This window comes from Staurois parvus, unplaced genomic scaffold (assembly GCF_062004578.1).
Source record: "Staurois parvus isolate SC_StPar_1 unplaced genomic scaffold, SC_StPar_1.0 ptg000357l, whole genome shotgun sequence".
Lineage (NCBI taxonomy): Eukaryota > Metazoa > Chordata > Amphibia > Anura > Ranidae > Staurois > Staurois parvus.
Window position 1 is genome coordinate 1,770,840 of NW_028318153.1, and position 25,293 is coordinate 1,796,132.

The 25,293-nt window shown below is 40.5% G+C and overlaps 1 protein-coding gene across 1 annotated transcript in view; it reads left to right on the forward strand.

The window, feature by feature from the left end:
* Nucleotides 1–25,293, forward strand: part of USH2A (usherin) — a 1,035,348-nt gene that overhangs the window by 387,997 nt on the left and 622,058 nt on the right. Inside the window, exons 22-27 of the mRNA XM_089684798.1 lie at nucleotides 5,128–5,254; nucleotides 5,444–5,545; nucleotides 7,484–7,672; nucleotides 13,702–13,832; nucleotides 15,249–15,522; nucleotides 24,296–24,499. Of these exons, the coding sequence (XP_089540924.1) occupies nucleotides 5,128–5,254; nucleotides 5,444–5,545; nucleotides 7,484–7,672; nucleotides 13,702–13,832; nucleotides 15,249–15,522; nucleotides 24,296–24,499 (1,027 nt within the window). The remainder of the gene's footprint in view (nucleotides 1–5,127; nucleotides 5,255–5,443; nucleotides 5,546–7,483; nucleotides 7,673–13,701; nucleotides 13,833–15,248; nucleotides 15,523–24,295; nucleotides 24,500–25,293) is intronic.

The window sequence follows — 25,293 nt, forward strand, 5'->3', positions numbered from 1 at the left end:
TTGAGCTTCTGCGTTTTTGGAAAGGGTCAGGGACTTTTTTAAGTGCAAAACAATGCATTTTGGTTCAATAGACTTCAATGGAGATGCTGCATAAAATACAAGTAGTGTGTTTTGTGTTTTTTATCTGCCCAGCAACAAGTTGGCCAAAAAAATACACAAAATACATGAAAAAAAAATGTGTAAAAAAGTATAAGAAATTTGTGTACAAAAATGCATTGCAAACAGCGCTGCAAAACATACAAAAATTGGTGGTGTGAACCAGGCCTTAGTTGCTTTCGCTTTTTACACGTGCTTACTGTGTTTTGCATTGGTGGACATATTTGTGTTTTATGTCATTTGTGTGATGTATTCCTAATAAATTGTGCTGCTTCACTCAGATTTTAGTCTGGTTTTCTATGTGTAGCTCCACTGACCTGGTCTTGCTAAACGTCAGTATACCAGCACATAGTGCTCTAATTAGGGTGCATACCAAATGCTGTAAAACCTCTGACACATTTCATGCTGGTTAGCGCTTACTCATAGAGTGATCATCGGTAATTTTTATCTCATCATTAAACCGCAATCATCCCTCCCAAGGGAAGACCCTACACCAGCGTTCAATGGTCAGGAGATCATGATCAATTCATTGTAAAGTATTACATTCATTTTATATATACAAAAACTGCATACAAATATGTTTTTTCAATACAAAATCTCAACATTGAAATAGTTTTATTTTCTAAGGTCCCTGGCTGACTGCATAATAATATGTATAATACAAAACAGGTATTGCGCTAAAAAGGAATATGTGTAGCTGCCGGCACATCAATAGATATAAGTTGATCAACCAGTGATCTTGGCCAGTTTATTACATTCTGTATATAAAGTGCAGCGCTCAAAATTCAAGGAAAAGTGAATAAATATAGAAATAAATCCAACATATAGATAAATAGTCCCAAAATGAGCATGGAGCATGCCCTGGAAGACATTGTCTATGACAAAACGCATAGGGTGGAGCCTATGTTTGTGACAACATCACACATCGCGATACCCAGAAGTAGTCTGCTTGAGCACTGAGACCGGCTTTGTTATTATACAGTTGTGTTCAAAATAATAGCAGTGTGTTGAAAAAAATGAATAAAGCTCAAAATCCTTCTAGTAGCTTTTATTTCCATACACACAAATGCATTGGGAACACTACACATTCTATTCCAAATCAAAACATGAAGAAATATATATCAAATTTGTGTTGTTCCTCTAAAAAAATTGAAGAAAAGTGAATATTAGACTGTTCAAAAAAATAGCAGTGTTTGTATTCTTCTTTACAAACTCAAACATTCACTATATAAACTGAAAAATGTTTGAAGATTTTGCTGTCCTTTGAATCACTTAATGAATATTTTGTTGTATAAGCACTGTTTCTGAGAACTGTTGTACATCTGTGTTGCATGGAGTCACCCAACTTCTGGCACCTGTGAACAGGTATTCCAGCCCAGGATGATTGGACTACATTCCACAGTTCTTCTCTATTTCTTGGTTTTGCCTCAGAATCTGCATTTTTGATGTCACCCCACAAGTCTTCTATTGGATTAAGATCCGGGGATTGGGCTGGCCACTCCATAACGTCAATCTTGTTGGTCTGGAACCAAGATGTTGCACGTTTACTGGTGTGTTTGGGGTCGTTGTCTTGTTGGAACACCCATTTCAAGGGCATTTCCTCTTCAGCATAAGGCAGCATGACCTCTTCAAGTATTCTGAAGTATTCAAACTGGTCCATGATCCCTGGTATGCGATAAATAGGCCCAACACCGTAGTATGAGAAACATCCCCATATCATGATGCTTGCACCACCATGCTTCACTGTCTTCACAGTGTACTGTGGCTTGAATTCAGTGTTTGGGGGTCGTCTGACAGACCGTCTCCGGCCACTAGACCCAAAAAGAACAATCTTAATTTCATCAGTCCACAAAATGTTGCGCCATTTCTCTTTAGGCCAGTCAATGTGCTCTTTGGCAAATTGTAACCTCTTCAGCCCATGTCTTTTTTTCAACAGTGGGACTTTGTGGGGGCTTCTTGCAGATAGCTTGGCTTCACATAGGCGTCTTCTAATTGTAACAGTACTCACAGGTAACTTTACACCTTCTTTGATCTTCCTGGAGCTGATTGTTGGCTGAGTCCTTGCCATTTTGGCTATTCTTCTATCCATTCGAATGGTAGTTTTTCGCTTTCTTCCCCGTCCTTCAGGTTTTGGTTGCCATTTTAAAGCAATTGCCATCATTTTAGCTGATCAGCCTATCATTTTCTGCACTTCTTTATATGTTTTCCCCTCTCCAATCAACTTTTTAATCAAGGTACACTGTTCTTCTGAACAATGTCTGGAACGACCCATTTTCCTCAGAATTTCAGAGAGAAATGCACTGTAACCAGCATGTACAACATTTGCTGCCTTCCTTCCTTAAATAAGGGCAATAATTGCCACCTGTTTTTCAAAGAATGAATGACCTCACTAATAGAACTCCACACTGCTATTATTTTGAACATGCCCCTTTCAATGAGTGATTCAATTACACAGAATCAGCAGCATGCATGTCATGACTGTTGGGTCTGTTGGATTTCTATTACTCTACTACACCTGCTAGTAAATTATTTGCCATGTAGAAATATAATTTCTACCAAAAACAGTGATTGATCAGGTTAGTGATGTCTGGCTGCTATTATTTTGAACACAACTGTACATGTGCAGCTCTCAAAACTCAAGGAAAAACACCATAAGTGAATAAATGGGAAAAAAGCCTCAACATGAAAAATAATTCTTATCCAACTTCCTCTCGGACAGTTAGATTGCTTCACAAAGAATGAAAACCACACCGCTGTGGACCTCCACCATGTGCTAAATAAACACGCTTACTAGATGATACTTCATTTGTAGGGAAGTTAAAACACACTTGCATGAACAGAGAATTCTACTCAGTTTATAACATCTCCCCTCCTGTATCAGTCTCCTGTCATTCCACATATCCAAGCTCCACTGAATCCATAGAGAGGAAATCAGAGAAGCCACATCGTATAAATCCGTAAACACCCACGTTTATTAAAAAAGTAAAATACAATGATAAATAACAATGTCACATGAATAATAACAAAGCCGGTCTCAGCACTCAAGCAGACCACTTCTGGGTATCGGGATGTGTGATGTTGTCACAGACAAAAGCTCCACCCTATGCATTTTGTCATAGACAATGTTTTCCGGGGCATACTCCATGCTCATTTTGGGACTATTTATATATATGTTGGATTTATTCCTACATTTATTCACTTATGGAGATTTTCCTTGACTTTTGAGTGCTGCACTTTATATACAGAATGTAATAAACTGGCCAAGATCAAAGACAGCTGGGGTAGGGACCTACCATGGGAGGGATGACTGTGTATTAAAGTTTAGAGGGAGATCAGGAATAGGTGCTAACTAGCATGAAACGTGTTAGCGGTTTCTACCCCGCTTTAGTGCTATAAAAGGTTTATGTAAAGAACACCATCACCCATGTTCAATTGCAGAGCTTGAAATGTGTGTTGCAATGGTGGTACAAATATGTTTAATATTACAGGATCCAATGTGACCAGGGGCGGACTGACAACTCATGGGGCCCCCTGGCAATAGGGGATCATGGGGCCCCTGTGTTCTTGCCCAAACTCAAAAAAGCCTATGAAAAAGGTACCAGGGGCATCTCATGGGGCCCCCTACTGACCCCGGGCCCTCGGGCAGTGCCCGAGTTTCCAAATGGTCAGTCCGCCCCTGAACGTGACCATCTTATTATTGAGAGAAAAGAAAACTTTACTGGTTCTTGAAAACATAGTAGGGACTAGGGTTGCATCGATACCAATACTGGTATCAGTGCCAATACTAAGCATTTGCATGAGTACTTGATTTGCTTGTTATAGTGACCTCAGCTGGGTTCATACAGGAGCAGTGCAGGAAAACGTATATGGTTCGGACAGGATTCACACCACATTCCTGTTCAAATCACATGTGATTTTTTTTGCAGTGCAATTTGAGCCCATTCATTTTGTATTGGTTCCAATCCAAAAAGGATTCAGTTTTAGGTATCAGAGCATTTACACGAATACAAGTACTCATGCAAATGCTTAATATTGGCATTGATACCAGTATTGGTATTGATGCAACCCTAGTGCCTACCATGTTTTTAAGAAGGTATCGGTAATTGGTATTGATGAGTACTTGATCACAAGTAACGGTACTCATACTCACCAGTAAAAAAACATGTATTGGTGCATCCATATTTTGATGACAATTTACCAAATTCACAATTTAAAATGGGTCTTGGAGGTTGTGGAAGCTCTTTTTAACTATCCTGGATCTGTTCTTATACTAAAATTGGCTCCTCATTAACTAGGAGCATGGCATTAGATATCGGGGAACAAAGTAACCTTGACCCTAACTGTTAAACGAATGTTAACCTTCCATACAAATGGACAAAAAATGTGAATTTTTAAGAAAAAATCTTTTTAAAGCTGAACTTGGGGAACACATATGAAATACATATATGAAAGCTGTTTTACCTGCCAAGAGGAATAGTACTTCCATCAATCCAGTCCTGAGATTTACCCAGCTCTGACACACAGCACAATCTCATCTGGCTGCAGTTTCACTTTCACTTACAAGCATCCTCCCCACCTTCTGACTGGACAATGAAAGGAGAAGTGGCACACTGATTACTTATTTATTGAAGAGTTACTTTGCTCTCTTTCTCTCTTTCTAAAAGCTTTCTAAAACCTTGATAGAACATGAGCACTAGAGTACAGCTGATTGGCTCCTTGTGTTGCTTCTCCTTCTCCTAATCAAAGTCAAATTAGGGCACATAAATAAATTGGTGTATTAATAAATACAAGGCCGCATCACTTTGCCTGCTTTAAATCCCAGAAACATCTGAACACTGGAAAATTCACATGCTGTACATGTTTCACTATGGTCATTTTAACAAATTATTATTATTATACAGGATTTATATAGCGCCAACAGTTTGCGCAGCACTTTACAAAATGACAACAAATGGTTGCAATTTAAGATATAGTCTAAAGATTGTATTAAAATGTTTTTTTTTATTGATTTCATGTTTTCCCATTGGTTAGGACTCAGCAGTGGCTGTAACAACCACAAACGATGGCAATAAAGTCTACAATGATAACAAATGGCATGAAGTTACTGTCAGACGGAGCCAAAACACGGGTTATATAACTGTGGATGGAAAGTACACAGGTAGAGTCGCATCTCTAAAGACAATGCATTGTAACGTGCTGAGTTGCAATAAAATGTATGTCTACATCATTTATCACAGCGCACACCAATGAAGTGAATTGGTGTGAACAGGCCCTATATAAAGCAAGCATATTGCATTAACATCAGCCTTAACATTTGCAGCTTGTGTCTCTTAATCTCTTTGTGCAGGTTTTGGCTCCTCATCTGGTGCTGGTACAGTGATTGGCGATAACACTGGTGTATATATTGGAGGACTCCCAAACCATTTTTCAGTAGAAAGAGATGACACAGGTGAGAACAAGCATACATATGATTGTCATTCTACAGTAATGATGACATCTTATTTAGCCTTGCTAACCAGCAAAGGTGACCTAGTTGTAACGCACTTCTATGATAGAAACAGAGTTGCCTGTTGCATACAGGGCCAAGGGAGGGGCAGGAGGAATGAATGCCCTGGGCACATGTGAGGTGGGCGGGGGGCACTGCAAGAAGATTGTGGGGAGAGGATTTTTGTGTTGGAAGGGAGAATTTGGGTGGTGGCAGGAAGTAAGAATTATTCTGGGAGATTAAATTTTGGGCAGTGCTAGGAGTGGTGATTTGAATGCGGGGGCAGGGGAAGAGGATTTGTGCTAGGAGGGGGATTTGGGGGGGGGGTTGTGCTAAAAGAGGTGATGTGGTAGAGGAGGGAGGGGGTTTGTGTTAGGAGGGGAATTTTTTTTATTGAGGGGGGAATTTGTGCTAGTAGTAGGGATGATTGGGGTTTATTTGTGCTAGAAGGAAAGATTTGGGGGGAGGATTTGTTCTAGAAGGGGGAATTTGTGCTGGGAGGGGGGATTTGGAGTGTGTACTCATAGAGAAAATTTAAGGGGTAGAAGATTTGTGTTAGGAGGGGTGATTGTTTTGTAGGGAGGGGGAATTGTGCTGGGGAGAATTAGATAGAAAGAGTGCTACATTACTTTTAGTTCAGTGCTGTAGCTGGCAGCTCTCCATCCATACAGAGGCCTTACAGGTGGTCCTTGTAAATATTTTCAAGTGTCCAGAATGGTCTTTATTGTTTAGCGCCCTGCCCTAGTCAGGTTAAACTTTGTTTTTGGCTCTACTGTACTCAGTGTGATAGCAATTTGTTTCTTTGGTGCGGTCCGGTCAGGTTTCTCTAAGCTTGATGGTTGGTTGTTACTGCCTGCCTCTGGAAGGAGTTTCCAGAAATTTTGGGGATGGTCAGCCACTGAAGTTATGAATATTCATCTGACTTCAGCCAATCCCTGGGAGGAAGCACCCAAAAAGTGGATGGGGAGAAGATAAATATTTGCGAAGCATGTTCAGAGTGTTCTTGTCCTGCGGCTGCTGCCCCTGGGATACAGCTTGTGCAGGGCTGTGGATAAGAGGGTACCACCGGCCTTCTTGTATGGGGCCAGGCAAACAGTGGCCCAGGCAGCAGGATGAATGAGATGTGGGCAATACTTGAACTGTATTCCTCTCTATGCAGCAGCTGAAAGCTTACTTCTACTCTCCCTTCCATTGTCTTTCAGCTGCTGCAGATGAGAGCCATACAGGTGATCAGTTCCAGTAATTGCCTCCCTGCCACACCGATCACCCTCCCTGTGCATCATACATTTCCCCCTACTGCCCAGGTCCCCCAGGGTACTCCCTCTACCCCTGCAGTGTTGCCGGATTCCCTCCTCTCTTTCCCGCGGTCATATTGCTGACGGTGTATGCCATATTTACCAGCCCTTTCCTATCCTGAATGAACACAATGAGTGATTCACTGTGTTCATTCATACCTTAAGTAATAGTGTGTGGTGCCCCGTGTCAGGTTGTCTGTATGGGGCCCTGTTGTTTCTAATAGCAGCCCTGAGCTTGTGTACTGGAGTTGCTGTATAAGCCTCAGCATGTACTTGGCTGACAGCCTGAAGGAGATCTGATTGAGAGGCATTTGCTGGAGGGTATCACCTGTACAGATTGGTCTGGCGAAGGACCTTTTCCTTCTCACTGGAGAGTGTTGCATGAAGGCTGGGTGACAGACAGCTTTCCTAGGATTTTGTGAGTATGATTTTGAGGCTCAATGCACACTAGTGTTTTTAATAAGCTCAAAAAATGCTTGAAAAAAACGCTGGATGAAAAATGCTGATAATAGTGTTTTTTGTGCCATCTTGTAATAGCATTTTATTAGTGTTCAGAAACACTTGGGAGCATTTAGGAGCATTACCAACCCTTGTTTTTATATCTTAGGTGACACTGAAATTATTCAGAAGAATTTTGTTGGCTGCCTTGGTGACATATACATACAGAGACATGACAGCTCTACAGAAGAATGGGACCTGCTGGACTGGGATATGGCAGAAGAAAGACACAATGTCTTTGAGAAGTGGGAAGGATGTCCAGAGCCTTCAAATGTTGGAGCATATTTCCTGGGCTTTGGTAATGTCACTGATCCGTTTACTGCTTTTGAGTAAAGAAGTGGCTGAAAGAAAGTGAAAGAAAAACTGTTATTACCCAAAGTGTCCAATCGTCACCTTCATTGTCACTGTTAGACACTCTTATGCCTAGTACGTACGATGAGAGAATAGGACAAAAAATACCGTTTTCAGAGCAATCTTCCGATAATCTGATTGTTAGTACACAACTTTCGAGAGCCGATCACAACAGTTCATGGGACAATATCCAAAGGGACAAGAATGAACAATAACAGACATATATTCATTTAACCTCCCTGGCGGTATTTCCGAGTGTAGCTCGGGGTAAAGTTTCAGTACCACAAGCGGTAACCCCGAGCTACACTCGGGAATACCTTGCAGCATTGCTCCGGGATCTATTCTGCCCTTACCTTGTCCTTCACTCTTGCGATGTCCCCCCTGCAGCGTCCCCGGCAATGTCCTCTGGCCGATAGCCGCATCTGTCTTCTGGGTTCCGTTCCCTGCGACGTCGGGACATACGGGGACGAAACGGCGGGAAATGTAAAAATGTGAAAAAGTGACATTCACTAAATACACTAAAATCACATAGTAAAACATTACTGTATCAAACCATTTCACATACATTTTGTCCCGAGTGCTTTGTCCTGTGCCCTGCCTGCACTGTTCTTTCTGCCTGGAAACTGAGAATAGTCCATGGCGTTCAAAAAGCGTCCCTTTAGGTCAAAATCGGTTTTAGACCAGCTAGAGAACAGCGATAGTAAATCAGAACTACTTGCAGAATTGAGTGATAATGATTCGTGGGGAAATTCGTCATCAGACACTGAAAAAGATTTTGCAACTTTGCTCAGTGATGTGCGAACTTGGCGCTATATTTCAAATTTCAGTGTTTTTGGTTTGATTATATTATTGAATTAAATTTATTATTATTATATAATTTTTTTTATGATTATTTATTAAATTATAATTTATGATTTCGTGTTTCAAATTTTAACATACCCGGGATGTTTACTAGACTCTTGTTCGGACAGATTTCAGTGAGTTATTCCTAAAAATTACAGGCCTACAATAAAAAAAATACATATTTCCATGCAAAAAAAATGTACCGCTTTGAGCACAGAAATACTGACATAATCAGACCGCTAGGGAGGTTAATCCATATAGTATTTGTCCAAAAACATTGAGTGACCAAGACGGCTCATGTTCGGAAACAAAAGAATACATTACAATACAATACAAAACATTAAATCACTTCCGAAGTTGTATTCTGTCGTATTAGAATTTTCGTAAATTTAGTAACCTATTCATTTTCAATATGAGACTAGCATACAAAAAAAGGGATTCATCCAATATTCTCATCATGTGTACAAGGCTTTAGAGTAAAACTTTCGTTATTCTGGAAATTATTAGTTGCCTTTCTGTAATCCGGTGACTAATATTTTCTGAACAAAAGATCATGGTGGTCAGAAGTCTGCCTCTTCATACTTGTTCTTGATCTGGTGACTCGAAATAGAACATTGAAAATAGAACCCCTGTCAGGTTTTTATGGCTGTCTGTGCCCTCAATAGGGAGATTCACCCTCCCTGTTTGTGATATTTACCATCATCACTGAAAAGTGAAAGTAAAAAAAAATCCAGAATTCAAGTCGTCCCCAGAATAGGGGTAAAAGAGAAATCTTCCAAGAGGACTAATTTTGCTTACCCCGGTGACAACCAGGGATTCCCTCCCTTTGAAGAGGTTTCCTCTCACTTACTGTTTTGGCTATGGGCCAATGGGACAGAGATGGCAAAGATAGAACTGACAGGCGTTACAACCCCAGTACTAATGTCACTGGGCAGGAAGGGGTTAATATGAGGGGTGATCAAAGGCTTAACTGTGTGCTGTTCTACCAAGTGCTGTGTCCGTGTGCTTCACTGTAAGCACGCTGCTTTGCATGGCTGTGCTCTGCAAAGCAGTGTGCACGAGCTGACAGGGAGAAGAACTGTTTTGTTTACAAACAGTTCTCCTCCCCGTTGGAAATGCTCAGCAATCACCGGGTGCCGGCGAGTAATCACTGTCCGGGACCCAGTGATTGACAGCTGAGAATCGCGCGAGCCCCCTACCTGAAAGTGCAGAATCACGTATATATATATACATGATTTTGCACACCCGTGCCTCCTTGTAGCAGTATTTCTGCTATAGGGTGGTTGGGAAGCAGTTAAACATTGTTAGGCAGACACTTAACCCTTTGATTTCCCATAGATGTTAACATTTTCCCAGCCATAGTCATTAGTACAGTGACAGTATATATTATTAGCATTGATCACTGTGTTAGTGTCACTGGAGATGTCAGAGTCAATCAGTTCCCACAAAGTGTCAGATTGCCCGCCGTACTATCAGAGATCCACTATAAGTCGCTGATCACAGCCATTACTAGTATAACAGAAATTCCAGTATATATACCATTGTTTGTAGATGAAATAACTTTCACTCAAACTAATTAACCGCTTTCAGCCCTCCCTATAGCAGAAGTACTGCTACAGGGTGGCATGGTGCACAAAATCACATATATATAGATATATATATATCTATATATATACACATTTAGCATTTCTGTGTAGGGGGTGCCCTGGCTGCCATTGGTGGCTACAGCTGTCGATCACTGGGTCCCAGCTGGAGATTCCCCGCCGGCAACTGGTGATCACTGAGGAACACTGACCGGGAAGAGCTCTGTATGTAAACAATACAGATCTCTCCCCTGTCAGCACCAGCATGCAATACAAGGCAGCATGCATACATAGTAAAACACACACAGCACACAGTTAACCCTTTGATCTCCCCAGATGTTAAGGTCTTGCCATCAGTCACTGATCGCTACCCGCGCCGCCATTCGCAGCCCTGGCTGTCAATCACCGGCTCCTGGCCGGTGATTAATTGCCGGCGCCTGGTGATTGCCAAGCATCTCTGACAGGGGAGGGGGAACTGTTTGTAAACAAAGCAGTTCTTTCCCCTGTCATCTCTTGCACACTGCAGTAAGTCGCTGATTGCTGCCATTACTAGTAAAAATAAAAAATACAATTAAAAATCCCAGTATATATACCGCCATTTGTGTACACTATAACGTTTGCGTAAACCAATTCATTTACACGTATTGGAATAATTTTTTAGCAAAGACATGTAGCAGAATACATTTTGGCCTAATTTTATGACAAAATTTTATTTTTTACATTTTTTTACTGGACATATTTAATAGCAAAAGTCAAAAATATTTTTTTTTCTCAAAACTATTGGTCTTTTTTTTATAGTGCAAAAAATAAAAAACACACAGGCGATCAAATACCACCAAAAGAAAGCTCAATTTGTGGGAAAGAAAGGACGTAAATTTATGTACAGCATTGTATGACCGCACAATTGTCAAAGTAACAGAGCGCTGTAACACAAAAAATGGCCTGGTCAGGAAGGGGGGTAAATCCTCTGGAGGGCAAGTGGTTAATGTTCATTGGGGAAAAAAATTATATGAATTTCATTCAGTGCAATTACCAGTTAAAGTACCGCAGTGCTGAATAGCAGAAAATGAACTGGTCATGAAGTTGGTAAACTCTTCTGGAGCTGAAGTGGTTACTGTATCCACACTGAAAAAAAATAGTTTTGTCTGTAGTTCTACTATAAGACAACTTCAATACATTTTTCACATATGAGTTTTAGAATGTAATCTGTCAAGGTCAGTGCTCTCCTAACCCAATCAATAATAATAATAATAATAATAATAATAATAATTATTATTTTTTTTTTTAATTATTATTATTATTATAAAAATGTGTAAATCTTGGGTAAAGGTTGAGTAAATTTGTGGTGTAAACATTGATAAATTGACTCCAAAGTACTGAAGTCAGTATAACAACTCGGCAGCTAGCAGTTTGCAAAGAAGAGGCTAATAATGGCGACCTTCTCCCATGTTTTTCATTAGTCGTGTGGAAGTTGTTGGGGAATTAGTCTGACTTAAAGCTGAACTCCAGGCAAATGTAAAAAATACACAAATCAATGCAGTTCTGTATTGATTTTTGTTTTAATGCAAGCAATGCAAAGGTTTGAGGTGGTGGGAAAATGTGCACAAAAAGCCAGGTAGGTGTGTTGCAAGGAGCATGCTGACAGGAGGAGAGAGCAGAGTGACACATAGATAAGCTTATCAGTGTGCCGCATATCCTTACATTATCCAGTGTCCGGGCAAGGTGGGAGGAGATCTCTAAATAAAAGTAGCAGAGAAATATCAGGCCCCTCCCCTGCCAGGCAGGATTGTGCTGTGTGGCAGTGCTCTTCAATCTCAGGACTGGATGGACAGAAATGTAAATCCTTTTGGCAGGTTCACAGCTGTCATATAAGTATTTCATATGTGGATTTAGCTGTTTTCCCGGAGTTCAGTTTTTATTTGCTTGCTTAGGAACTACATGTGTCCAGTGCTCAGATTGTGCTGATTTGCAAGTTGGCTGTCTGATGCTGATCATACATGTCCCAATCTAATTTTAAAATCTCTGTACAATCTTTTGGATTTACCATAATTATATAATATGAAAACCGACCAAAAAAATCCATTCTATTTTCATCCTGTCAGGTAGGCCCTTGTACAACATAGTTGTTCATTAGTCTAAGTCTAGGTTCACACCTATGCAGGTTGTGTTTGAGCCGTTTCTGCACTGCATTTTTGAAGCATTTTTGCCACATTTTTGATGTGTTTTGCATAGTGGGGTTTATTTACTAAAGTTGGAGAGTGCAAAATCAGGTGCAGCTCTGCATAGAAACCAATCAGCTTCCAGGTTTTATTGTCAAAGTTTAATTGAACAAGTTGAAGTTAGAAGTTGATTGGCTACCATGCACAGCTGCACCAGATTCTGAGTGCACAAGTTTTAGTACATCCCCCCCAGTGTGTGGTCAGCTTTTGGCTGTTGCCAATGAAAGATTGGGAGTTATTCACTAAAATTGGAGAGTGAAAAATCTGGTGCAGCTCTGCATAGAAACCAATCAGCTTCCAGGTTTTATTGTCAAAGCTTAACCTCCCTAGCGGTATTCCCGAGTGTAGCTCGGGGTAAAATGTCAGTGCCAAAAGCGGTAACCCCGAGCTACACTCGGGCTTACCATGCAGCGCTGCATAGGGAGTCCCTGCAGAGCTTACCTTGTCCTTCGCTCCCGCGATGTGTCCCCTGCAGCGTCTCCGGCCATCTCCTCTGGCCGATGCTGGCATCCGGCTTCTGTGTTCCAGTCCCTGTGACGTCGGGGCGTACAGGCGCCGTCGGAGGCGGGAAATTTGAAAATTTTAAAAAATGTCATTTTTTCCAAACAAATTTTACATAGTATAACATTGCTGTTTCAAACCATTTCACATACATTTTGTCCCGAGTGCTTTGTCCTGTGCACTGCCTGCATTTTGTCTGTTCTTTCTGCCTGGAAACTGAGAAACGTCCATGGCATCCAAAAAGTGTCCCTTTAAGTCAAAAGTGGTTTTAGACCGGCTAGAGAACAGCGATAGTAAATCAGAACCACTTGCAGAATTGAGTGATAATGATTCGTGGGGGAAATTCGTCATCAGACACTGAAAACGATTTTGCGACTTTGCTCAGCGATGTGCGAACTTGGCGCTATATTTCAAATTTCAGTGTTTTTGGTTTGATTATATTATTGAATTAAATTTATTATTATTATATTATTATGTTTTATGATTATTTATTAAATTATAATTTATGATTTCGTGTTTCAAATTTTATCATACCCGGGATGTTTAGTAGACTCTTGTTCGGACAGATTTCAGTGAGTTATTCCTAAAAATTACAGCCTACAATAAAAAAACTACATATTTCCATGCAAAATAATGGTACCGCTTTCAGCACCAAAAATATGAAATAATCAGACCACTAGGGAGGTTAATTGAACAAACTGAGGTTAGAAGTTGATTGCCTACCATGCACAGCCGCACCAGATTGTGAGTGCTCCAGTTTTAGCAAATCTCCCCCAGTGATGGAGGCACATTGTGGACATTTAGCATGTGTTGTTTCTGTGTCATTGCAGGCTTCCTGGAACTTTATCCCACTGTATTTCCTGGTGGTCCGGATATTCATATATCTTTCATGTTTAAAACTGACCAACTGAGGGGGCTTCTGCTCTTCATGTATGACAAGGACGGGCTGGACTATATCATGGTAATTATGACCTGATTTGCTTAGGAGCATAGGGATACATGCAAGATAATTTATTGCAGCTGATCAGACTTTTCTGATTTCTCTACAATAAAGTGAACTATAATTGATTCCCCTTTAGAGAATTCAAAAACCGAATTGCCCAGACCATATTCTTACAGGTGGATAAACTAGACCAGGGGTAGGCAACCTGCGGCTCTCCAGCTGTTGCAGGACTACAAGTTCCATCATGCCTCTGCAAGTCATAGCTGTAACTATCAGTTTTGTAATGTTGCAATGCCTCATGGGAAATGTAGTAGCAATGCCTCATGGGAAACAGCTAGAGAGCCACAGGTTGCCTACCCCTGAACTAGACAAATGTAACCACATCTCTTTCTGTGAATACAAATGTCTTGCCACCCACTTTAGGTCTTGTTCATGTAAGTGTACGCCCATGTAAGAGCCATATGTGCCTGCACAGGGATGTGCGGGTGTTCTGGGAATCCCTATGCAGGCAGTCTCATTCCTGTCGATTGCACAGACACAGCTGCTGCTCCCAATTTGACAGCCATGCGGGTGCATGTCCCCGAACCCAGACAGTCTGCAGTCAGGAACACACATGCGCATCCTTTTTGATGTCAAATTAGGAGCAGTGGCTGTGTCCATGAAGCCGCTGCGTCCCAGTAGACTTCAATGGGACTGCCTGCACGGGGGTGCACTGAACCCCTGTGCATTCCCGAGCAGCAAATAAAACCCTTGCATGCACATACATTTAAAGAGTAACTCCACTTTTGCTGAGAAAAAAACATTCTCCTCTGGGTGATCTATGTACATTGCAGAGATTTAAACAAAGTTTGTTGCAGATTCCTACCTTTTGTTATTCTGAAGAAATAGCTGTTTGTCTGTGGCTATGTGAAAAGTAAATCTAGTGGGCGTGGTGTTATAATTATAAAATCAGCTGCTACACCTGCATGGTTCTAATGAGGAAGGCTACAAGGTCTGCATCCCTTTAGTTTTGATTTTCTTTGGGAGAATCTCACCAAAAATTACATTTTTGTTGCAGGGAGATGCTCAAAATCTGATTTGTATCTTAGTGCAGGCTTCTGGGAAAATCAATAGGCCAATCGTATGTAGCCCCTCTGGCACCAACAACCATGCCACATTCAAAGTCACTTAAGTTTCTTTTCTTCCCCATTCTGATGCTCGGTTTAAACTTCAGCAAGTCATCTTCACCACGTCTACATGCCCAAATGCATTGTTGCTGCCATGTGATTGACTGATTAGCAATTTGTGTTACTAAGCAATTGAACAGGTGTACCTAATAAAGTGACCGGTGAGTTTGTATATTCTTATTAAAAATATAAGTTTTATATGTTTATATTTTCATGTTGAACATAGTAAATATATATACAGAAAACAATATTTTTTTTATTATTTCAGGCTGAATTAAACAATGGGATCGTAACCTTACAATTTAAAACAAAGTTGTCTCTGACACGAGTGAACTTGTGGGCTGGACTCTCTTATTGCACTGGCCAATGGAACGCAATGCACATAAAAAGAGAGGGCTCTGTCTTTTCTGTCCAGCTCAATGCCTTGGTAGAGCGGGTCATTGACTCTGCAGCATCACAGATTGAAGCCATCTCTGCAGTGTATGTTGGAGGAGTCCCAGGGACGGTGTGGAGCTCCTTTCCAGAACTTTATAGTCAACTAGGTAAGCAGATCAATATCAAAAGCTGTTCCACAACCAGTAGCCTGGAAGCACACCTAAAGCAAGTCTTAATTTTGTGACTAAAATCAGGAAAAACAATTATACCTAGCTTACCCTTCAACGCCACTTACAGTTAGCGGCATATTTACCGTGAGGCAAACAAGTGGCAGGGATGGGGACCTGATGAGGAGGCTGAGCGCTGCTGGATGGCCGATTGCTTCTTGTGCAGCTTAGTTCTTTTAATTGGGTGATCAGGCATTGGCAGCAGTGGTAGAGGGTGATGGTGGTATTCATCACTGCTAGTAGGGGTCACCCAATTCTAGCGTTGCTTAGGGCAGCACAAGAAATCAATACACCACTTCTTATAGTAGGTCATCCCCTTTGACAGCTTGTCTTCTTATTTCAAATTTAAATTGGAAACCACAAACCAAAAATGCTATTTAATTCTTTTTTTCAATATTCAAAGTAAATACCCCCATCCAGCCATGTCTCCATGCTTTATTTTGTTGAGAAATCACATTGAAAAACACTCCTTAGCATTTCTAGCTGCAGCCAGGGGTGGACTGACAACTCATGGGGCCCCCGGGTAATAGGGGATCATGGGGCCCCTGTGTCCTTGCCCAAACTCAAAAAAGCCTATGAAAAAGGTACCAGGGGCATCTCATGGGGCCCCCTACTGATCCCGGGCCCTCGGGCAGTGCCAGAGTTTCCAAATGGTCAGTCCGCCCCTGGCTGCAGCCATCTTGAGTAATGGCAGATAAGTCATGTAAACTTATACTTCCTGGAATCCATCTGCCCTTAGATCAGGAACACAGGCAGGAAAGTGTGATAAGCTGAGAAAGCAACTCCTTCCACGTGAAAGAAAAAATGCCATGAAGACTCTTGGCGTGTATGACATCATTTTAGCCTACTCAAGAATTCAGAAAGCAACTGAAGAAATGTAAAAAAAGAGTTTAAACCAAGTAATAAAACATACTATCTATTTACTAATGCTAGCAGCATACAGATTATGATAATCAGTGTTGATTAGAGAGTTCAGTTCTCCTTTAAATTGCACCTGTGCTAGTTTAATGTTTCCTATAAGCAGAGGATGTGATGAACACACATTATTAGTTATTGCAGCAGCTCAGCAACATACACATACAGAATTCTTCTACGGGGCACAATCAGTGGCAGTGCACAATGTACACTTATCTTTATTTATTTCAATCATTGGAGTTTGTTATAGGCCTCCCAGTGTTACTGAGGAGGTGGAGATTCAGCTCCTTGCACAGACAGAAAGGGCTGCAAGGGCTGGCACATTGATAATAATGGGGGGTTTTAACTACCTGGAAATTGACTGGAGTAATGACACTGCAGGAACAGTTAAATGGCAAACATTTAGAAACCTACTACAGCACAATTTTATGGTACAGTTCATAGAGGCCCCAACTAGGAATGATGCTCTGCTGGACCTGGTAACCTCAAACCATACAGAGCTTACTACTAATGTTCATATAAAAGAACATCTGGGTAGCAGTGACCATAACATGATTTCATTTATTGTTAGCTGTAAACAAGCAGCACATACTGCAAACATAAAAATACTTAAAGTGTTACTAAACCCACAACAGTAAAATCAATCTGTATATGCAGTAAAGCATGGCTTGTTATTCTCACTGTGGAACCTAAGGGGTTAATCCTCTGCATTGTGTAAAAAGGCTGTTTGATCCTGACTTCTCTGATCCTCCCCTTCTTCCAGTGTCCCCTTCTTATATTCTGATAAGACATGTGGAGTCACTCTACACATGCTCAGTTTGATGTGTATTGCTAGAGAGGTTTTTTTTTCCTTGGGAGAGAGCATTTGATTAGCACAGGGCCAATCAGAATGAAAACTCCTCCTACAAGCTTGCTTGGCCAGACACTGATAGAAGTCACAAGACTGCTCTAACTGCTGATGAGAAAAGGTATTTAGCAGTTTATATTTACTAAAACAATTGCATTTCCATGTTCTGTGTACTGTGGAAGACCAGATATACTGAATGCAGGGTCCCGGGTTTGGTAACACTTTAAAAGAGCAAATTTTTCAAACCTGAGGGCTGCTCTCCAAGACTTAGGCTGGGAGGGAATATTGGCATAGAAGAACACAGAACAGAAAAGAGATTTCTTCAAAACCACTGTGAACATACTGCAAAATATATTCCAATGGGCAACAAGTTTAAAAGTCTAAAAATAAAGCTATGTGGCTCACGGCCAAAGTTTCAAAAGCTGTAAATGATAAGAAAAGAGCTTTTAAAAAATATAAAAATGAAGAAACACTATCATAATTTAATTGTTACCAGGAATATAGCAGAATACAGTATCTAAAAAGGAAATCTAGACTACAAAAATTCAAAACAAAGGACAGATTGCAAAAGAGAGTAATACAAACCCAAAGAAATTCTTCAAATATATTAAAGTGGTAGTAAACCGCAGCTGGCTAAAAAACAATTCCTTGGAAGGTAATGTCATAATGTGCTAGCATCGCAGACTAGCACATTATGCAGGACTTCCCTTAAAACAAAGCTCTCCAGAGGTGCGTTGTCCCCGCTGCAGAGGCTTCCATCTTCACTCGGTCTTCCTTCCACGTTCGCGAGTCCTGGCCGTTTGACTGGCCGAGCCGCACTGACGTCATTCCCGCGCATTCGTGGGGGAGTCTCGGAACACGGGTATGCCGGCATGGGTATGCCGTTCCTTCAGAGCGCATGCACCAATGGACAAAAAGAGCGAATATCTCCTAAACTGTGCACGTTTAGGAGATATTAATTTTACTTATAGGTAAGCTTTATTGTAAGATAAAAAAGTGGGATTACTTCCACTTTAATTGTAAAAAGGTCCGGTCCAAGCATGTAGGCCCCTTACAATATAATCCAGAGTGGGTGACTGGGGACAAAAAGAAGGCACATTTATTAAATACCTTCTTCAGCTCTGTGTAAACAAAGGGGCATGGCAGAGCTCTTGTCCATAATGGGTATGATATTGACACAGCTGCAATAATTCACAATGGTTTAGAATTTATATGATCCAGAAATATTTTGACAGAATTAAGGATAATAAAGCACCTCGACTGGGTGGCATACACCTGCGGATCCTAAAAGAAACCCTTGTTTCTAATTTTTAGAGACTCTTTAATGACTGGCATAGTAACACTGGATTGGCGTAAGGTGCCTATATTTAAAAAGGGTCGAAGTTTTTACCAAGCAACCATAGAACTGTTAGTTTAACTTCTATAGTTGGGAAGATACTGGAGAGTTTAATAAAGGATCACATAGATGGGTTTTTGCTAGAAAAAAATATTTAAGCATGAATTCATAAAAAACAATTTGCCAGACAAATCTAATTTCTGTTTATGAGGAGGTGAGCAAAACCTTGGACAGAGGGGTGGCGGTGGACGTGGTATACTTGGACAGAGGGGTGGCGGTGGACGTGGTATACTTGGACAGAGGGGTGGCGGTGGACGTGGTATACTTGGACAGAGGGGTGGCGGTGGACGTGGTATACTTGGACAGAGGGGTGGCGGTGGACGTGGTATACTTGGATTTTGCAAAAGCATTTGACACAGTTCCCCACACACGGCTAACGTGTAAGGTAAAGTCTACAGGCTTGGAACAATCCGTATATAAATGAAGAAAAAACTGGCGAAAAGACCGTATTCAGAGAGTAGTGGTCATGGATTCATACTCTGAATGGTCTAGGGTTGTCAGTGGTGTTGGGACCTTTACTTTTTAATATATTTATAAACGATATAGGGTCTGGGATTAGAAGTACAATTCAGTCTTTGCAGATGACACCAAGCTGTGTAGTGGAATAATGTCCTTACAGGATGTCTTCAACTTACAAGCCACCCTCAATGCACTGTTTATTGGCCAACTATGTGGCAAATGAGTTTTAATGTTGATAAATGTAAGGTTATGCACTTGGGTGCTAAGAATATGCATGCATCATACATACTGGGGGGGGGGGGTACAACTGGGGGAATCAATGGTGGAGAAGGATCTGGGAGTTCTGGTAGATCATAAACTTAATAATAGCATCCAATGCAAGCTGTGGTTTCCAACTAAACTAATAAGAGGTATGGAGAAGCTCAGCTATGAGGAAAGATTAGAGGAACTGAATTAATTTTCTCTTGAGAAGAAGAGATTAATGGGGAATATGATCAACATTGATAAAGACATAGGTGGTCCATATAGTGAACTCGGTGTAGAGTTATTCACTTTCAGGTCATTACAGGGGACAGGGGGGCACTCCTTATGTCTGGAGGAAAAGAGATTTAACCTTCACATACGGAAAGGCTTCTTCACAGTAAAAGCTGTGACAATGTGGAATAGACTCCCTCAAGACCTGGTTCTGGTCAGCTCAGTAGATTGTTTCAAAAAAGGCCTGGATTCTTTCCTAAATACACATAATATAACTGGATACTAATATTTATAGGTAACGTTGATCCAAGGAATATCCATTTGCCTTTTGGGGTTTCAGGAAGGGATTTTTTCCCCTGCAGGAGCAAATTGGATTGTGCTTTATTGTTTTTTTTTTTTTCTGCTTCCTCTGGATCAACTGTGAGTATAGGATAGTGTATATGGAGGTTTGTTTTGTTTTTTTGGTTGAACTGGATGGGCTTGTGTCTTTTTTTCAACCAGAATAACTATGTAACTGTGATAGTTTAACAATACATGCAAACACATATAATTGATTTTAGACATATAATATGAACTATGACGTAATCAAATATATTTTTTAATGATAACTATTACTTTCTCGTCTCTGTATAATAAAAAAATATAGTAAATCTTTGCTTTATACGTAGTTATGTTGACTGTTTATATTATAAAGGTTGCTTTTTATGATTGATAACATTTTGGTAATTTTTGTGAAGGTTTAGAGAGCTACTTACATAGTGTATATTATTAATACTAATATTATTATTTTACCTTTTTTCTTATATATCGAATATAGTCTGTCAGACTGTCCTTCTGACTGTCATGTGAAGTTTAGATGTTTGATCACTTGAATTTAATGACTACTGTAAGAAATATTATGTACACAAACACACACACACACACACATATATATATATATATATATATTCACAGTCGGGCGCTTCTGCTAACACCGCTTTCCCGTTGTTTGGAGGTTAAAGGATTCCAATCGAATTGTCAGGGTCCATCCAGATGCAGTGATATGCAGCTGGCTCTGGCCCTCAGCATATAGCTGAGAGCGTTAGTTAGCTGCTCTTGGCCCCTCCACAGCCCAGCACTCCCATGGGCGCTCAAGGGGCAGAGCAGTGAGCGGTGACTGACAGTCTCTGCTCTTTACTCAGAGAAGACTGGGAACTGAGCGATCAGCAGTCATGAGATTGCTCAGTTCTCCGTTTTACAGCCGGAAAGGGACAGCTGCAGCCATAGAGGTGAGTATGTATGTGTTCAAATCCAACACCTATTTATCTAGCTTTCCAATGGCTAAAAACAATAGTATAAAACGTTGAAGCCTGAAATGCATGCAAAAAACTTGAACAAATGTTCAAACAAAATGCTGGATAAATGACCAAAACTGCTCAGCTCAAGTGTGAATGGATCCTTAGAAGTATGTTTATTTAATAAATATATTGTCACTAACCAGTCCTTAGATGTGGTAGCTGCATTAGCTTTCTATTGACAGGCTGGTTTTCAAGTATTTTCACCTTGGGAAAAAGTCCTAGTCTCCTGCCAGCAATAGATTCTGTGGGACATTTCTGTGTAGCTCAGCAAGCTAAAGAAGAGTCCTCAAAGTGTTCAGTTCTTTAGTTCTAGGGTTCTAGGGTATCCCATGCTCCCCAACCAAGTTCTATGTTCCAATAAAACCTAAAAAAGACAGCTCTAGACTGCTTCTTTGAGTCACTGAATGAGAGGAGAAAATGCTATGAGCTTGGTTGTGTGTGTCTTAACTGTGGGAATAAGGTCAAGTTCACCAGTGGCTTTCTCAGGTTTGCGCTTTATTCCTATGAGATATGGCAAGGGGTGTCTGCTTGGTGCACACATATTATATATATATATATATATATATATATATATATATATATGCACTCTCCACTAATAAAAGCAGAGATGTATAATCCACAATTGCTCTATAAATGATCAGGTGCTATTTCAAGTCTATGGACACCTCTAGGTAAAAAAAGATCATTATAAACTGTATGTCAGCCTGCTACCTGTTTCCTTTTCCATAATATAAAATACATTTAAAAAATTCAGAGAAAGTGAGAAAAATTTCAGAGAAATCGGGGTGCTCCAAAATGGTTATAATTTCACTCAAACCTGCAATATTGTATGTTTCACACCCTTTTCTGCAAATCCCATCAGCATTTTATTTGTCTGAAAATTCTTCATCATCCAGGATTCCAGAGGGGCCACAAAACTCCAGCTTAAATGTGTAATTGAGCACAATGAATTTCAAAGGTCAGCTTTTAACTATATGAAGTCGGGGCAATTTAATTTGCAGGCTTAATTATAAATGGAGCACACAATGATGACTGTATGCCCAGTAGATAAACCAGGAGAGGTGTCATATGAAGCTGTATACCAGTGCTGGGAGATTTAATTACGAAGGATACATCAATAATATTTTTCATATAATTGTATCTGTGCACGAGGAATGATTGAATAGCTTAAGGCAGTAGTAGTTAGTTCTGAGTTTCCATTTTCTCCCCTCCTGATTTACTGATGGAGGTAAAGAAGATACACGCAGGAAACTAGACATTTTTATATAAAACATAATCTTAGACCCTTCTCATTTAAAATTGGTAAGTGTACGTAAAGTCATTTATGCACTTCTGGATTGAGTATGGAATGGTTATGAACACCCGTCAATGTAATTTTTTTTTTTTGTCTGTGTTCCAATAGGTGGATTTGTGACCAAACAGAGGAATACGCTCTTAGCTGTTACTGGAACAGTTGTCCCCATTGAAAAATGTCCCCTCATTTCCTGTGCCTGTGACAACTGTACAGTTTCACATTGCTCATAATTTTCTGTATTGCTATCTGTTTTGTTTCAAATGCAACTATATGCAATGAGAGACCTATTGAAAACTCAGTCTGTGCGGAAAACATATAGCTTGTTGGCTTAGCAGGATCCACAGGCAGTTTAACTTTTCAAGACGGCACAAAAGTTGAATCCAGTTTAATTTTACTTGTGGTTGATTTACTTAAGGCAAATATACTGTGCACTGCAAGTGCAGTTTCTCCAGAGCTTAGTAAATGAGGTAAAACTTCACTTTGCAAAGAATACCCAATCACATGCAATGAAAATTAAAAAAAAAACAGCATTTTTGCTTGCTCATGATTGGATGATAGAAATCAGCAGAGTTTCCCCTCAGATCTAGAGCAACTGCACTTGCAGTGCACAGTATATTTACCTTTAATAAATCAACCCCAATGAGTTTCTTCAGCGCTGGCTCTGCAGTGGTAGAACAAAACTACAAAAAAAATCCCCAGCTCACTTACCAGCCAGCCTGCAACAAACTGAATTACCTGTCTTACAGGCACAAACGTTGAATCATGTGTAATTTTACTTTAGCTCAGTCATTTTGAAGTGTAAAAAGACAATGAGTTTTTTTCAGTGCTGACTCTGCAGTGATAGAGCAAAACTAAACTGGAGATCATGGAGAAGCATGGAGGGTCTCACTAAGGTCTGTACTAACAGCAAAGCAGGAGAAAGGGGCATGGGAGTGAGGCAAGGGAAACAGCTGTTCACAGTTGAACATTAATCCTCACCTTTTGTTCTGGTGACAACTATAATATTGGAATTTTTCATAAATTGTTTGTTGCATTGGCAATGGTCATGAGAACATATAGAGAGGGTAAATCTCACCAATGCAATACTATGTTCCAGTTGTGTCTCCAAGACAGGAAGTAAAGGGGAATCTCCCTAAAGGGACCCAGACAGCAGGAGAAACAAATTACCAAGGGTTCTAAAATATCCTGCTCTATTCAAAACTAAGAAAAAGGCTTTAGCCATGCTCTGCTTCCTGCTGACTAGTGCTGCACAATGTTTGTACCTCACATTTCATCCTCTACTTAGGAAGGTCTCTTCAGTTGAATACACTGAGCTCTTTATGTGGCATATAAGTTGTATAATAATTTGCATATCGAGGAAACTGATGACTGCAATGAAATACTGATCGCTCACAAGTGGATAATGTACAAATCTGTATAATTCATTCACTAATGGAAATATGAAATGACAAGAATGGAAAAATGGGCAAAAAACGCAAAATAAAAAATACTTTAGGTCAAAAGCGACACCAACATGGCTGAATGATCAATGAAAAACATTCCTCAATGACACACACACCAAATTTCTAGATTTTTTGTCTATAAGAATTGACCTCATTCCACTCATTTTTCATTTCTTTTCCAACTTACCGCTGACCATAAGTCAGATTTAGCCCTCAAATCCCAAGGCTACTGTTCTTAAACCTGGTCCAAACCCACCCTCTGGAATTCTCCCACTGTGTCCCGTCATCAATCACTCCTCTCCCACCCCACCTCTCTCTGTATCACAAAATATTTCTACATGGGACTTTGACTATTGCAAACCTTTATTTTAATTCTAAATCTTTCACTTGTTACCGTAACAAAAATACTTTAAAACATGTTACAATAAAAACACAAAACATAATATGCTCACTGAAAACACTCTGTAGTTCCCCTGAAGTCAGACATAATAATCTTTGTATTTCTGAACTACAAGAGACGACACAGTATCGATTTTATTGTATTCACAGGTTTTGGTGGCTGCATGAAAGATATCCGATTTACACAAGGTGTTGTTGTTAACATTGCATCTGTGTCCAGCACCGCTGTCAGAGTCGATCTGGATGGCTGCCCGTCAACTGACAGCTCCGTTAACTGCAGAGGGAATGACTCCATCATAGTCTATAGAGGGGGAGAGGAAGCAGCCCGTGATCACAGCCTGCAACCCTTCAAAGGTACAGAAAGGAGATCACTCCTCATCAGCGGGGTCTACAAAATTCTTTATTCCGCATTATCAGTAGAAATGCTCAGTGTGGGTTGGAATATTGGCTAGTTGCTAAAACAATAGTAGATGAACACTAATAAACTAAAACAGTAAATAAAGCAATACATCTATAAGCTGAATGTTACTACTATTTGCAATTTATTAATGTGACCATGCCATTGGCATAACAAAAATGAAGTACAGAAACCTTGTAAAAGAATATCTACCCTTCCAGCAGCGTTGGGTAAAATCTTGGTGCTATCCAACACTTCAAATTTATTTTTTGATAGCGCTCCCCTGCTGCTCGCTTTGGTGACATCTCTTTCTGAAAATGCTGGTTGCTTGGCTGCCATGCTAATCCAGTGGCTTAAGTGGTTTCTTAGTTCTTGGACCTATATCTAATACATACTCTCTATTGAATTGGAAATTCAGACAGATGTCTGAACATTCAGGGATAGGGAGGAAAGAATTCACTCCTCTGACTTGTTCAGTTTTGTGTGTGAATTAAAGTGGTTGTAAAGGCTCAAGGTTTTTTACCTTCATGCATTCTATGCACAAAGGTAAAAACCTTCCGTGTGCAGCAGCCCCCCCCCCCTCTCAATATTTACCTGAGCATGATCTCGATCCAGCGATGTGCACAAGAGCCTCAGTTGTCCCAGGTCTCCCCCTCCTTATTGGCTGAGACAGCAGTGGGAGCCATTAGCTTCTGCTACTGTCAATCACAGTCAGTGAGCCAAGGGGAGTGGGGAGTGGGGCTGAGCCGTG